The sequence below is a fragment of the Misgurnus anguillicaudatus genome, chromosome 1 (genome assembly GCF_027580225.2).
Source record: "Misgurnus anguillicaudatus chromosome 1, ASM2758022v2, whole genome shotgun sequence".
Lineage (NCBI taxonomy): Eukaryota > Metazoa > Chordata > Actinopteri > Cypriniformes > Cobitidae > Misgurnus > Misgurnus anguillicaudatus.
Genome location: NC_073337.2, coordinates 8,856,258 through 8,872,675, shown reverse-complemented (window position 1 = coordinate 8,872,675; position 16,418 = coordinate 8,856,258). Strand labels below are relative to the sequence as shown.

The 16,418-nt window shown below is 39.0% G+C and overlaps 1 protein-coding gene across 1 annotated transcript in view; it reads right to left on the bottom strand.

The window, feature by feature from the left end:
* The window catches only part of cog5 (component of oligomeric golgi complex 5), a 91,973-nt gene that overhangs the window by 12,421 nt on the left and 63,134 nt on the right, over positions 1 to 16,418 (bottom strand). The window contains exons 11-15 of the mRNA XM_055190625.2: positions 14,836 to 14,917; positions 12,877 to 13,078; positions 7,075 to 7,236; positions 6,728 to 6,827; positions 1,895 to 2,005 (exon numbers count right to left, since the gene is read on the bottom strand). Coding sequence (XP_055046600.2) covers positions 1,895 to 2,005; positions 6,728 to 6,827; positions 7,075 to 7,236; positions 12,877 to 13,078; positions 14,836 to 14,917 — 657 coding nt within the window. The remainder of the gene's footprint in view (positions 1 to 1,894; positions 2,006 to 6,727; positions 6,828 to 7,074; positions 7,237 to 12,876; positions 13,079 to 14,835; positions 14,918 to 16,418) is intronic.

Below are 16,418 nucleotides of genomic sequence, written 5' to 3'. Positions count from 1 at the left end.
TTGAAAAGCAGCCCCAAACCAAGATGCTTCCACCCCCAAACTTAAGTGTTGGTATGGTGTTCTTGGGGTGGTGGGCAGTGCCATTCCTTCTTTAAACATGTTGTGTTGAATGACTGCCAAATAGTTCAATTTTGCTTTCATCTGATCATAATATAGTCTCCCAATAATCCACAGGCTTCTCCAAATGCTCTTTTGCAAACTTAAACCGGGCCTCAACATGCTTTTTGTTCAGCAATGGAGTTTTGCATGGTGAGTGTGCATGGATGCCATGGCGGTTCAGTGCATTGCTTATAGTTTTCTTTGAAACAACAGTACATTCTAATGCAAAGTCTTCTGAAGTTCTACCCGAGTGGTTCTTGGCTCTTGGAGAACTCTTCTGATTATTCTTTGGACTCCTCGGACATGGATCTTACGTGGAGCACCTGATCGTGGACAGTTTATGGTAAAGTGATGCTCTTTCCATTTCCGGATAATGGCCCCCAAATTTGAATTGCGCCTATAACCATTCCCATCAAAATGCTTTTCAATGATAAGATTACGAAGATCTGCGAGTTCTTTTACCCATCATAAAGCCCTTCCTGTGTGCCTCCTGGGTAATGAGAAGGCTTTATAGGCCATCAATTAGGACTAAAGCAGCTGATATCAATTGGTACTGATAGGGGGCAGGGTTTCTCTCTCAATATTGACAGAATTTAGGTGATCTCCAGGCTTTCTATGACATTTTGCACCGTGTTCTCTTCATGTGTTAAATATCATATTCCCTGTGTCATTTCACTTTATTTATTATGACTCAACTTGTATAATTAAATGTTCTGATTTCTTTGTATGAATTCAATATTTGGCCTAATGGTTCCATCTGGTGGAAATTTTGTGTCAATAGCTCACTTAGAAATCTCCTTACTGATAAAAATGCTGATGTGCCAAAAATACTTATTTTCCCCGCTGTATATGCTTAAATGCAACTTAAATGAAGTGTTACTAAACTCGATGGAAAGCTAACCAAGCCAAAGTGAGGTGAGCTGACCCGACCTGACACAAACCAAACCGTAGGGGTACTATGCAATAGAAAAGCGCCATTATATGACCTTGTTATTTATACACGCTCTGACTTTACAAATCACAAAAAATATAAATAAGAAAATATTGGCATTCTTTTGTCACTTATTGGGAGCAGTATGCTAGCTGGAGCCATTTACTTCCAGTCTTTGTGCTAAGCTAGGCTAGCGGTGGATACGTCAGACAGAGTTACGGCATGCACGGAGATGAAAAAGGTATGTATGGGTATCGTAACTCTGGGGGATATGGGGAATAAGCTAAAATCGCAAAAAGTTGTTGTGTTCCTTTAATAAAACGTACTTACTGAATAACAACTTAAAATATATTGTTTAGCGTCAGAAGACTTAGCATGTAGTTAAATAAACTAATTTAAGGTAATTTTAGTATTCATTTCTGCCTTTCATTATATGAAAATGTAAACCTGTGACATGCAGCTCAAGTTTGGTGGTGCATAGACAACATTTATTTATCTATGCATTTGGCAAATGGTTCTATCGAAAGTGACTTGCAGAAAGCACACTGGCAATTTTATGGCAATTTTCCAGGATCAACACAGTATGTGAAAGAGGTTATAATGTCATAAATCAGTGGTTCTCTAACTTTTTCGGCATGCACCCCCCCACCCCCTGGTAATGGTGCATCCCTTCATGCCCCCCCAAGACAAATTATGAAATAAAACATTCTTAAACTTAAAATTTGAATTAAACAAAACATATTAAATTAGGCAATGTGTTGTTGGTTGGTACACAGAATTTATGATAAATTAATGTATTTTATAAAATGTCATTAAATTGGCGCCCCCTGGCACCATCTCAGGTATAACAAGTGGCAGTCTTACTTTAGCAACAGCTTGCTGTAAGCGGAAAAGAGAGTTTACAACGGCGATGTTCCTCCTCTGGCCTTCTGTCAGGGGTCCGATCACTTGACTGGCATCACCCTGCGTACACAGCTTGAGAGAGAGAGAGAGAGACGGATGAGGGAAAGGAGGAGTAAGAATAAAAAACATTTAGAAACAAAACACAAGGCTTAAGTAGATAATCAGGGAGCCGCCGTGTGAACCGAGGCTGCCGCTTATTTTCCCAGAGTTCCCGGCGTTTGACTGAGGTCACAAGCGCTTTGCTTGGTGGTGGCACAGCGGTCGACGTGATGGGACGCGGCCGTCGCCATGGAGCTCGGACAGAGATGGCAGCTGGCATTGTAGGTAGGTGGGCGAGCAGTGGGGAGGATAAAACGAAAAGGATTTGCCCAAACCACAGGAACTAACAAGCGAAGGGCTGTCGCCGTCACGAGCGGACAAACACTGATGTAAAAAAACCTACACTAAACGCTGCTGCTATGAACAAGAACCTCGAGCCCAAAAAATAAAACCAAGAGATCGCACCTCTGTTCAAAAACAGGGGGATGAAAATGACACTGTCTGCGAGGAAACGCCACCTATGATAGTGGCAGCTGGGATGCCATGGCAACGGTCTAAAAATGGCAAAGCAACAGTTAATTAACGTTTCGTGTGGCAGGTGTGGAGATGCCGAGCGAGGTGCAGTAACGCTAGTGAGGCTCAATCTGCTTGGAGGTGGGCTGCTCCTTCACACCCAATGGTTAAATAAAGCGTAGCCTCCAGTGCATCTGATTCTGCTTTTAAAGCCATGAACCACAACCATTTCTGCTGTAAACCCCGGCCTGAGGATAAAAACATATTTATGACACTTTAATGTAAGCAGCGTGTCTCACTACAGGTTACCAACTGCAGCGAAGCTAAATATTTGTGTCAAGATGTGTATACTAAGTGAGTCAAATCCAGCTGAAGTCACTTTATTTCGCAATTTATTGTTTTCATCCTAGATAATGTGAAGAACATTCTGTGAAAATATATCCTTAACGTCAAAGATTGAAATCAGTGTGAAAGCAATTATTGATTAAACTTGTGCCTAATCTTTTTATTAGATTATTAGAACCTGGATTTTACAGACAGGGTCACATTTACTTATATATACCATTATCTTTTACTAGAAACACATTTTTAGGATGCTATTATTAAATAAAGCTGGCATTAATAATCATGATGATGTACAGTACACCAATAGGGATGATGAACTGTGCATAGAACTTCACAGAATGAGGTCATCGCAAAATGAGGTCATCACACAACGAGGTCATCCCGGAATGAGGTCATCTTATCAGAACCGAACAGTTATGTGAGATCAATAGAGTTTGCTTTCATTTACATCTCTCTATTAACTGATACCTGTGTAAACAAATGAAGCTGAGCTTAATGAAAAACAATCAAACAAGATATTTCTGAGTGTGTGACAGCTTAAGAGATGCATTATGCAATATGTTGCCATGATATCATCACGCCCTAAAGCAAGGCCAGCGATATAAAGGTTTGACCCTGAATCGAGTTCACAAAAACAATTGTACAGCAGGAATAAAGAAAAGCAGATCCTCGTAACTCATCCGCTCGCTGACATAAGACAGGTAGAGTCAGACACTGTACTAATCCAATCACAACTGCCGCCCATCATTTATCCACCCGTGACGTCGCTGGCTGAACAACTGAAACGAAGTACTAAACATACAAACAAAACAAATGCACTTAATCACTCAATAACGCTTAGAATAAAATCTAGGATGAGACTTGATTTTATATAAACGGATTGGATATGCTGTTTTTGGACACATGGCCTTGGTTATGCCAACAGAAAAAAGATTAAGCAGACGCTAGGAGAGCAAGATCGACTTTGCGCTGCACTTGAACCCAATCCGAAACAGATCTACCGGTTTATTGATTAAGTATCATGTTGTACAGTTTGTCACGCTGTTATTTTCATGTAACTTAAGGTGGATCATCGGAGGAACGATCGCTACTGATGATGAGACGGTCACATGAGCCGTTCTGAACTCTTTAACACCTAATGCTAGGTACAAACCAAAAGATTTTTTACATCTTATAAGATTTTAAAAAATGTGATAGACCTAGATTTAACCGTTTTGCACCTGTAGTGTGTGGTGTGCCATGATGTGTCAAATACAGCACACCACACACACACAGATTTTCAACCAGAGTCTTGGCTGTGAACGCAGGATCTAGCAAGACTTCCAGGGTTTCCCGCAGAAAATTTGTTAGTTAAGGTGGTAGGGTTGGGTGGGTGATCGTGGCCAACGCGTACGCGTCATGATGAAAATATTTGTATTTGTAACACTCAAATAAAACTTAATTTTGAAGAAACTATGACAGGAAATGAACACATATTAGATTATTAATGAATTCAATGTTTTTAACAGATACCTCTTACGGGAATAGCTGCGTGATGAAGTGAAACTAAAGGGTTAATAAACACAAACTGAAGCAGATTTGTAGAACGTCTGGCGAATGTTAAAAACATAGATAGCGCAAAAATTGTAAAAACTGATTATTTCCCACTATTAATTACATTATCTTAAAATAGTGTAACTACACTGCAGAAAATGATTTTCAGGAAAACAATTTCTTAGTATTTTTGTCTTGTTTTCAGTAAAAATATCAAAAAATTCTTAAATTAAGATGCTTTTTCTTGATGAGCAAAACGCCCCAAGAAAATAAGTAGTTTTTAGACCAAAAATATCAAATTTAAGTGATTTTGTGCATAAAACAAGCAAAAAAAAAAAAAAAATTGCCAATGGGGTAAGCAAAAAAACTAAATTCAAGAAAAATTTGCTTACCCCATTGGCAGATTTCTTTGCTTGTTTTATGCACAAAATCACTTAAATTTGGTATTTTTGGTCTAGAAATTGGACATTTTTTCTTGGGTTGTTTTGCTCATCAAGAAGAAGCATCTTAATTTGGGAATTTTTTGATATTTTTGATGAAAACAGGACAAAAATACTAGGACATTTATTTCTTGAAAAAAATTTTTTGCAGTGTACTGAAGTATGTAATTAATGCACATAAATAACGTGAGCAAGAGTGCTCCACAATTATATCGAATCAACAGCCATGTGCAACCTAGCTAGCAAGTTGCTCAAACAACAAAATTCAGCAGCTAACTTCCTTTAAATTTGCAAGAACTATAGACTAATACAATAAAAGGCTTAAATAAACCCAAAACATAAGTCCACTTACAGTTCTCACGGACACACGTTTTATCAACTGGCTATCCTCCAGACATGACGGACCACGTCTTTATCTCATTTCGGCCGTGTGGCGGTTTGAAGCGCGTCCGCGCTATTCTCCAAGATGCACTTGACGACCTTTTGTGCAGCAATTTTTTTTTTTTTTGGACCTAGTTAAGGCGGTAGGGTTTCCCAGCTTAGGCGGGCTGCCCGAACTGCAAAGTGCTGCAGGAAACCTTGACTTCAGAATAAGCATGGCGGATGATATGAAATTTCAACGATAGTGTTTGGAATGATTTTCACAGAAAATTCAAGGGGAAAAAGAAAAGGGTTTGACTAAAGTCATGGAGACAGCGGGAACATGGTCTATAGAAGTTCACTTTGCATCTACTTCACTTTGTAATGCGTTTCCGTCTTTCATCATCTCGCTTTCTGATTGGATATTGTTTCGATTCACGTGATAATCTCAAGAGCGTGTGCGTGTTTGTCCTCGGGGTTCCCCACACACCTCAGGATTTCTGATCGTTAATATTAAACATGTTTAATATTTACGATTCGTGATCGAGGCGGCTCCGACGTTCCTCCAATCAGGTTCGGACACTCTTAACACACCTCACACCAAGGGAAAATCTGATAAGGTAATCTGTAGAACCATCAAGATATAGGGACACAGCTAGGATTGTCGGAAGGGGGGGGATTATCTTTTGGTGTGTACCATTGACTGTAAAAAAAGATGGATGACGCCCATTCGCTCTCTTCCATTGGTGAAAAGTGAAGTCGTCAGTGTCCCGATACGGAGCTGACATCTTGGCTCTTGAGTCTGCGCAGTAACAATTTCGGGACCAGTCCTCCGCAGTAGTGAGCAGGAAGTAAAGCCACGAAATCAAGGCTCCGCCTTCGCAGAATGCGCATATCACAGCTGCCAATCATGACGTGACCACCGTTTATATAGCATTAAATAACTAACTAAAAACAAACTTATTTTAAAAACAAACACTTGAATTTACATCAGCGTGATAAAAATTACAGTAAATGACAGAAACCAGCTATATATAAAAAAATATAATTGAAGTGTAATTAAATTGTTTAGTTGGTCTCAAGTCCCATTGAATAACATGGGGAGGCGGGGTTTGACCTATACTGGGACCAGTCACTGGGGGGGGCGATCAAGACGTTTTGGCTTCACTTTTCAGGGCTTGTGCGTCACGCTTGGTGTGTACCCAGCATTAATAATAATATTAACACAAATAACGCTGGTTAGATGTCATTTACAATAAACCATTCAGCCAACTACTCCTTAGCTACCAACCGCGCCCCACATCTCATGCAATAGCGATGCTATTTATAGTCAAAATGAACTAGCAACTCTAACTAGGTAGATCCGAATCCTCCTTCCTCTTGTTCAGGTCACAGTTCTCAGCGGGTGCTCGGGATGACGTTCGCGGAGACGACCGCCGTCCGTCCTCTGCTCTCTTAATGAGCTCGGTCTTTGGCCGTGTGTCAGCTTCGCAACAGGGCTGAAGGCCATGAGAGGAGACAGCCTCGCGCTCAACCCGCCTCATTATCTCCGTGTGTGCCTTACCAATTGCTCCGATTTGACGCAGAAGAGCTGCACCGTCTTGGCTGCGTTCTTGCCAACTGCGACCGTCAGGTCCGGGTCCACTGATGCAACATTCAGCTCGCTGACAGGCGACACGAAACAAACACAATCAAACGAACGTTGAATCAGCAGATAATTAAGGCAATTTTTCATCTCCAAATTTTTTCAGTAAAATATTTTCTGTGCTCAAACACTTCTAAGATAGATAAATACACATTTATACACATTTTTGCTGTCTACCCTTTGCAATAGCCAATGAGTAATGAGAATGCTTACGATGAATGCTGATTTGTAGTTAAAAAGCTCACTAGAATATAAGAGATGTTTACCTGGCTATGGTCTTTATGATGCTGTCCAGCTCATCGTTGGATGGCGGATTTCGACCTCCCTGAGGAAACACCAGGTTGATGGGGTCAAAGAGACGAGAGAGGGACTTGGACAAGTAAGCGGCTTCATACGGTTGCAGTGAGCTCTTCAGATCCTTCTCGGGACTGTATGGAAACACAAACAAAAAAGTTATATCCCTGTTATTAGAGCCCTAACAGTACTGTATATACTATAAATGAATAAGTGGTTACACTTTACTATTTTACTGTGTCCTTGTTACAGTGTAATTAAGTACTGAGAAATAATGATGAATATCATGTACTTACTGTAGGTTATGCTTTGGTTTAGGGTTAGTTGCATGTAATTATGCAAAATTTACTGTTATTAATGACATATGTAACATGTAACAAAGACATGGTAAAATAAAGTGTTACAAAAGTGTTTGTCTTCAGACTTAATATACTCTTAAAAGCACAGAGTTTAATTTTAAAAGACACATGACTTTCAGTGTGTGTCTAATAATTTGCTGATCTAAATCACTCAATTTAATGAGACGCACACCCTTAGAAACCATTACTAAATAAGGACTCAATTGAAAGTGCTAGCGGTTAACAAAAGCCTACACTCCCTGACAAAAGTCTTATCGCTTATCTATTTTGTAGAAACACCTGCTATTAACCTGACTTTTAATGAATCAATTGATGTTAGAAATAGTTCATATGAAAAGCTAAAACCCCCCTTAAATGATTAATGCACTGAAATAAATTAGTTTCACTGAAAAAATATTTATCCTTTAATCAAGGCAGAAATTTTAGCATGACAAAAGTTTTGTCACCTATACAGAAATTGATTTTTTTTTACTGCAAATACAAAAATATGTCAGCAAATTAAGTAGTGGCGCTGTAAGATCCAAATGTAATATCTTGTATGACTTCCATGAGCTTGAAGGACTGCATCCATGTGGTTTGGCAAGGATTCATATAATGTATAGATGAAGTAATCAGGAATAGCAAAGAAAGCAGTCTTGCATGCTTCCCAGAGATCATCAATATTCTTTGGTTTCGTCTTCCATGCTTCCTCTTTCATCCTACCAGGGCCGGCGTCAAGGGGGGGCATTCGCGGGCAGTGCCCTCCCGAACAGGTTGTTGTGCCCCCCTACAAAGTTTTTTATTACTTTAATATATATCAAGAATAATTAAAATAAATTAAACATTGAATGTTTCATGACTTGTAATGTAATCAAATGAGGAAAATATAGTTGATATATGTTTTCTTTAATTAAAATAGACAAGTTTCTCTGATTGGATGTATTGCCGCGTCTCATCCGTCTTACGTCTTTAGCATATTTGTGACTTGATACTAGCAACGTGTTTTTTGACGGCATTTTATGGATCGTGTAAAATATGGATATTAGAACATTTAGAACGAACCAGCACCGCCTGCTTCATCTTCATGCAAACACAGACTGGCTCAAACTCAGAGATTATAGAGGTCGAGGTGGAATTTACAAATCTACAGGACACTGTCTTCAGCTATTTTAAAGGTAAGTTAGCGTTGTTTTAAATTACGTAAGCTTAAATGTGAACTGTGGCTATAGACCGTTAACAGCATTACGACGTGATTATGGTAAAGCAGCTTTTTTAAAGCTAGGACGCGGTGTGCGCTGCGCTATGAAACCCATTCATTTCAATGGCTTGCGCCGCGCGAGGGCGGTTTGTTGTTGCGTCGAGCCAAGCGCGAGCGCAGCGGAGCTCAGCTTGCGCTCACGCCGCGGTCGAAGTTCAATAGTTTTGCGCATAGTTTGTGGTCTTTTGCACTTTATACGGGAAATGAGCTGACAGTCTGTACTAGTTGTATGAGTGTGTGCTTGCTGTATTTGTTGTTTTAATGTCTTGTTTTTGCAAGTTATTGTTGCTATTGCGTGCCCCCCGTTGGAAGCCGAGTGCCCCCCTGTTAGTTATGGTCTGGCGCCAGCTCTGCATCCTACCCCACATATGCTCAATGATGTTCATGTCTGGTGACTGGGCTGGCCAATCCTGGAGCATCTTGATCATCTTCGCCTTGAGAAACCTTGATGTGGAGTTGGAAGTATGCGATGGAGCACCATCCTGCTGCAGAATTTGGCCTCTTTTATGGTTGGGAATATAAGAGGTAGCTAAGATTTCTTGGTATTTTAGACTATTGATGTTGCCTTCCACCCTGCAGATCTCTCGCACACCCCCATACTGGATGTAACCAGACCGCCATGATTTTTCTGCCACCAAACTTCACTGTTTTCTGGGTGAATCTCAGACCCATGTGGGCTCCAGTAGGTCTCCTGCAATATTTGAGGCAACTATGGTGTAAATCCACCTTCTGCTTTTCCAGGGTCCATCCTTTTAGCAGGCTGTTGGGCACTAATTCGACCATGGAGGCCATTTTGAGAGAAAAACCGACAAACTGTTCTGGTTGACACAGGGATTTCGGGTGACCAGGTCTTGGTGAGCTCTGCTGCAGTGGATAATGGGCTGACCTTGGATTTTCGAGCCAACAAACGGTCCTCTCGAGCAGTTGTCTTGCGGGGTCTGCCTGACCTGGGTTAGTCAAAAATATCTCCAGTCTCTTCAAATCTTTTTTTATCCTCTGGACTTGACTCTGAGACACATTGAAGGTGTCTGCCACATCAGCAGTGGATCTGGTCTTCAGCCTCGTGATAATCAAAACTTTAGTCTCAGGGTGAATCTTAGACATATTTGCAGATGTCTAGTTGCAGTTAATGTGAAGGTCTGGTGTACTGGGGTTCTTTTTATATACACCTAATTGATCCATTATTAGTCACAGATGAACCTTATATGACAAGGCGACAAAACGTATGTCTTTGCAAAAATCGACTCAATGGCTTTACCAAGCTGTGAATATTAGAATACTTTTTGACAGTTTCGTTTTGCACTGAAACATTATTACAAAAGCTGTTGGGATTAAATTGAACCATTTCTTAAAAACAAATCTTGATTAGAAATATATTTTAGCAGCACTTCAGGTCAATTTTTACACAAGCGACAATACTTTTGTCAGGGAGTGTACATAGAGTAGCCTACACATCTCTGTAGGACATCCAGCTCAAGTGTCAGAAATTAGCTTTTGTATTTACAATAATCTTTCGGTTTCAAAGTATTCCCAATATTTTTCCTGCTGGTGGAATGAACCTCCAATTGCAATCCAGTCAATCACATTAAAAAAACAATTAAAAACTCAAAAAATACTTTGATCAATATTGATTGCGTTTCTCTCTTCTCTCTTTTCAGTTAAAAAAACAAAAAATGAACAGGTATTGTTTCAGAATAGTGAAAATGTGTATCTTCGTATAAGGGTCAATGACATGACGTTAATTATTTTGTGTCCGTATGAATAAATTAAATGTAAAAAAGTTCCAATTTTAAAACACATTTGCATATTTCTTGCATTTCATACATTCTCTTTTTTGAGGACCAAGTGTAACATTTCTGGGTTTATTTCATTTTGAAAGAATATTTGGGGGATAATTGGCAAAAATGTCAATGTGGTCTGTGTCAATTGGTGTAACTAGTATTTTTTTTATTAAAATAGCAATATATACATAAAAAATGTGGAATAAAATATAATAATCTATTTTAGTGTTGTTTTACATCATTTGTCAAAGATTATTTTGAAAACAGAGCTGCTTTCAGCATATGTCAGGACAAATATTACAAAAACGCATTAAAATTTATATTTAGAAAATTATATTTTTTTTAAAAGATTTTTTTTGATGATTACGCTTACATGCCATCAAGGTGGATAAAATATTTAATATTTCTCATTCTTTGGTGCAATTGGCGATTACACCATTTGACATTTTCACATTTATTCAGTTTGAACTTTCATAAAAATGGTGCAAATGTAATTTTTTATTGCATAAAATTAACAAAAACACACTGTGCATTGAAATAAACCTGATGCATGCTTTTAAAACAAGTTTTTTTTCTCATCTTGCCAAACCGTTTTTGTCATTGACCCATAATCACCTTTTGTACTATAACACATCGTTTTTATTGTGGTCTAATCTTTGTAAGTTGCTTTGGATAAAAGCATCTGCTTAATACTTAAATGTAAATGTAAAACCAGAGCTGAGAAATACAATGTTTGACCCTATTAAATGAACACATGCAATATCTGGTTTGTTACGTTCTGACCACAATCAAATTACCCCTAATGTCATGTTTGATTGAAACTGTGTAGATCTCCGTGCGATATGTCTTTCTGGGCTTTGTCTCTCATTCCTAAAGGCTGAATTTAAGCGTGAGAAGGTCATTTGCTTGATTGGACCTTCAGGTCATCTTTTATCTCCAAAGCAAAATTTGCTTTGGCTTATGGTCTGAAATGGAATGACAGTTTTAGCCACCAGCACCGGCACCGATTATTAAAGGATTACTCCACTTTCTTAAAGAAAATCCTAATAATTTACTCACCCCCATGTGTGATAATAAAAATAAAAAATAAGCACACGCATCAGTGCGACCTGACGTAATGCGTAAGCACATCAATACGTCATGCGCCACATACGTGAAACGCACACTTGTGGACCATTTAAAAAAAATAAATTGAAACAAAGACATTAATTAGAATCATTCCACATACAACAATGTCTGAACGGTCCTCTTTCTCCACACTTGTAAACACTGGGGCGATAGTTTCGCATACGTCATGCGTGACCTTTCGACGTGCTTACGTATTACGTAAGGTCACGCTGGCGCATCATATGTCTGGTGCAAAACAAGAAGTTGTGGTTTAAAAGTACATATTTTTATTTCTTGCAGAAAATGACAACCGTTTTGCTAGATAAAAAACCCTAATGCCTCATTTGGGATCGTAAGAGACATTTTAAACTGCATTTTCACTGTAAACTATTGAGGTACAATAAAGTCTATTAAATTGAGAACCATTCTGGAATATTTTTCTTAAAAAACGTAATTTCTTGTCGACTGAACAAAGAAAGGCTCTGTAGCAACAGTGCTGCAATCGTTTCTGCGTCGGTTCTGCTGCGCTGCTCATGCTCAATTAAAGTGAAAGTGCTTTGTTTATGGTTTAAATGCTCGTGGACTGACGCAAAAAAGTGTAATTTTACCATAAAATCATGAATGTGAAGTGTGTTTTAAACAGTCATAAGCAATTAACAGAAAGCAATGAAATATGTCACTGTTGCCAGAAGACTGCGCTTTCATTCACTTTCTGTCCAGCAGTAAATGAGTCCTAATCTATCTTAACAAACTTAAGAGAGAGAGATTTAATAATATATGCGCTTCTTAAGTCTATAATTGTGTTTATATCTGTCATTAAATGGACTAGAACAGCACGAAAACAATGTGGATTAAACAAATCAAGTTAAAAAAATTACACTTACCATCAAAAGGCACATTGAAGAGGTTTTGCTCATAAATGCATGTAAAATAAAGTAATTTGAACTTGAAATTCTTATACTGTTACTAAACTGCACAGTATGAGCTGCAGACGCTTTATTGAATGCTACCTCTGACTAAGAATGCATTATTGTGCACTTGTATTGTCTTTTTTTTTATTTTAAGAGCAAAGAACATATATTGAAATGTTTACATTCAGGTATGTTAATCAACATGTATAAATTGCTATTAGTTAATTAATGGGGAAATAACCGAGAGCCGAAGTCGAATCGGACTGATAAAATGAATCGTTAGATTAATCGATGCATCGAAAAAATAATCGCTAGATTAATCGTTTAAAAAATAATCGTTTATCCCAGCCCTAGTATGCGTGCATGTCATGATACTCACTCATAGTCTGGTTTAGTGCGGGTGAACAGATCTTCAGTATCATGTTCAGACGTTGACAGCTCCATGTCCATACCTGCAGCACTGCTCACTAGCGCCCCCTGTATACTTGCACTGTATTGCTGCAGACGCTTCCACAGCTCATTGTAAAGCCTCAAGAGTTTGGGATACTCGCCCTCCAGAGCCTGTTTGAGGAAGGTTGATGCTGAAAAGACATGAAACAAAGACTGTGATTCAGAGATGAACAGCAAAACGTCTTCACTTGAGGATGTACTGCAACATTACGGTCTTTAAATATTAACCAGGAACCATCAGAACTTTGTGATTTTGACTGAAAATGTAGTGCGAGAGTTGAAAAGAGATACACTTTATTCGTCACAATAGCATACTGTGATGAATAGCACACAACAACACCAGCAATGTCTATTATCATCGTCTTATTGTATGGCTGATTTCAATAAAAGCACACTGAGCATGCGAACCATGACAATAGAAACCCAACGACAAATCCCATCTTTTTCCTCTCAGTGAGCTTAAAAAGGACAAATCCCTTCAATGGGAGAGTGTGAATAAAAATGAATCTTCATTAATATGGTAATAACTCAACTTTACAGGTGATTAAATGCTCATTAGATAATATTATGCAGATTGTTACCTACGCAGATTGATTTGATGAATGTATAATGAAGTAGTTTGGTGGCACAAGACTTTTAAAATCAAATTCGACCGTTGTTTTGCCATCAGCGGTGAACTGCAATCACTGCTGTTGGCGATTGGCCAACCGCACATTTATTCATTTTATAAAACTGCCATGCATCAAACTCGAAAACAGCGTTGTTCAAACACAAGCACCGACAGTGAAAAAAATCTTTCCTCTGGGAAGAAGCTGAGGTGCATACATGATGTACACCGGTACAGATAGTAACGTATAAACAGAGCTGCGCTTTGAAATCTTTTGGGATGAAAATGTCAATCAAAGGTCTTATGATAATTACATTAATGAAAACAGGACCAACCATCCCTCGACCATCGCTTTGACTGTTAGTTATTTTATTCATATGTGTCCCACGGGTCCACGTGAACTCCACAGAGACACAGTGCCCTGCTCTTTAAAAGGAAAACAGTTCAGCACGGAATTCTGGGAAGAGTCAGAGAATCTCTCAGAAGTATTTTAGGACAAAGAGGGAGAGATAAATCATTTATAAATGCATCTTTCCTTGAAGGCCTAAGGTGCATTGATGTATCAAGACAGCATCCATAAGAATCGAACGATACAATCCGTTCCCGCGTGGCCTTAAGGAAAGGTTTGCATCTTAAGTGCATCTACAGCTCTAATGTTCTCATTTCACGAGCATATTTTGGCAAACGTCCCTCAACAGATGTGCATAAACAAGACCCCTAGGGTCAGCCGAAGATTGAGAGTTCTCAATCAGGACCCATAAAGGCTTAAAAGACAGGAGTGATGCGCAAGCATTCAGGTAATGATAGTGATGCAGAAGGTCCTGTTTGCTTTCTATTGATTATGAAGAGCATTATTAGCTCGTGATAACACAAGCAGGAATCAATAGAGAGTTTTGCCTTCAGAACCGAGATCTAAATAACAGCATCAATGAAGTGCCGCTCGAGATCTTTAGATCTTTAATTAAGATGGACACTGGTCACCATCATGATTCAGGGTGTTTTCTTTATCATCCAGGACTGATGAATCAATGGAGAGCAAAGAATTGTTTCTCAAAGGATCGTCCAGACGTGAGCAAAGACTGTGTCGGTGAGGAAAGGGTTAAAAGATCTCTCTCAAAAGCAAATCCAGAATAGCCTTACGTGGGTAATAGAGTTTGAATGTAAGAGCGGAGGAGAAAGGCGCAGGAGGGAAGGTTGTGTAACTCGCTCGCACACGGAATGAGCTTTTGAGATATGCATGACGGGGCATCGTCTTTAACAAAAACTGAGACTGAGACTCACCGGCTGTGGCTTTCTGAAGCTCCTCGGAGAGCGTCTGAGTGACTGAACTCCAGAAGGTGTGCAAGATGTCAGGCTGTCCATCCTGAGGAGACACATCAGTGACAGGAGTCAATGACAAGACACATGATAGTGGGAACAACACATTGGGCAAAAAAGCTGAGGTGACTAACAGCAGTCATACCACAACACTGGGGTAAACCTTATAAAAACATGACAAGGTCACATTTTATCCCGAAATTGATTGCAAACAAAATGAGAAATTACACAATTCGCAAAAACGAAACTTCACCTTTTGTGACCAAGTGATTTAAAGCATTGATTGAGGTTGATGTTTATGTGACTATGTGTGTAACAGGTGTATGACACAATCATGATTAAAGGGATACTCCACTTTTTTGAAAATATGCTCATTTTCCAGCTCCCCTAGAGTTAAACATGAGATTTTTGCTGTTTTGGAATCCATTCAGCCGATCTCTGGGTCTGGCGCTGGCACTTTTGGCATGGCTTGGCATGATCCATTGAATCTGATTGGACCATTAGCATCACGCTAAAAATAACCAAAGAGTTTAATTTTTTTTTTGAGAGTATAGTTCCTAGCCAAACCTGCCTAGGAAATCGCAACTTTAATTTTCTGTAAGTCTTAGTACACAATGTAACTACAGAAGAGTCAAGTTTTAAATAGTTTTATTTTTTAGCGTGATGCTAATGGTCTAATTAGATTCAATGGATTATGCTAAGCTATGCTAAAAGTGGTACCGCCAGACCCGGAGATCGGCTGAATAGATTTCAAAACAATAAAAATCAAATGTTTAACTCTAGGGGAGCTGGAAAATGAGCATGAGGGTGAATTATGACGATATACTTTGTTTATTTTTAGGAGAAATCGATGTAACACGCCATTCCTAAAGCTGCATCAAAGCGGTCACCAGCACATTAAACTTCACTCCTGATTCAGTCTCTCTCTGCTTCTCCTCATCACATCACATGAACAGTATTGTTAGTTAGATGAATAAGCACTAGTGTTGTTGAAGGACCCCATCAGACACAGCGCCCACTGCATGTGTCACAAATCACCTGCCCTGTGTGTCTCTAAAGGTAAGGCTCAGCATACATCAGCCTAAGGGTTTTTTCCTGTGATATAATGACTCTCTATTATGAGTCACACCCTTTACACCACTGAGATGAAGAGATGGAGTACAGTATGTATTTTGAGGGAGAAATATTAATAATATATATACTGGAGTCCACAAGTGTTCCTGCTACTCCGCTAGTAGAGCACAACATAAAGGTCAAGGGTTCGATCCCAGGAACACACATTCTGATGGAATGTACAGATTGAATGCACATCTGGCAAATGCATAAATGTAAATGCAAAAGTCTTTTGTTATTTTGTTGTTTATTTAAAGGTGACATTTCAAAAGACTTTTTGAAAGATGTAAAAAAAACGTTGGTGTCCCCAGAGTACATATATGTGAAGTTTTAGCTCAAAATACCAAATAGATGATTTAAAATAATATGTTAAAATTGCCACTTTGTAGGTGTGAGCAAAAATGTGCCGCTTTTGGGTATGTCCTTTAAAATGC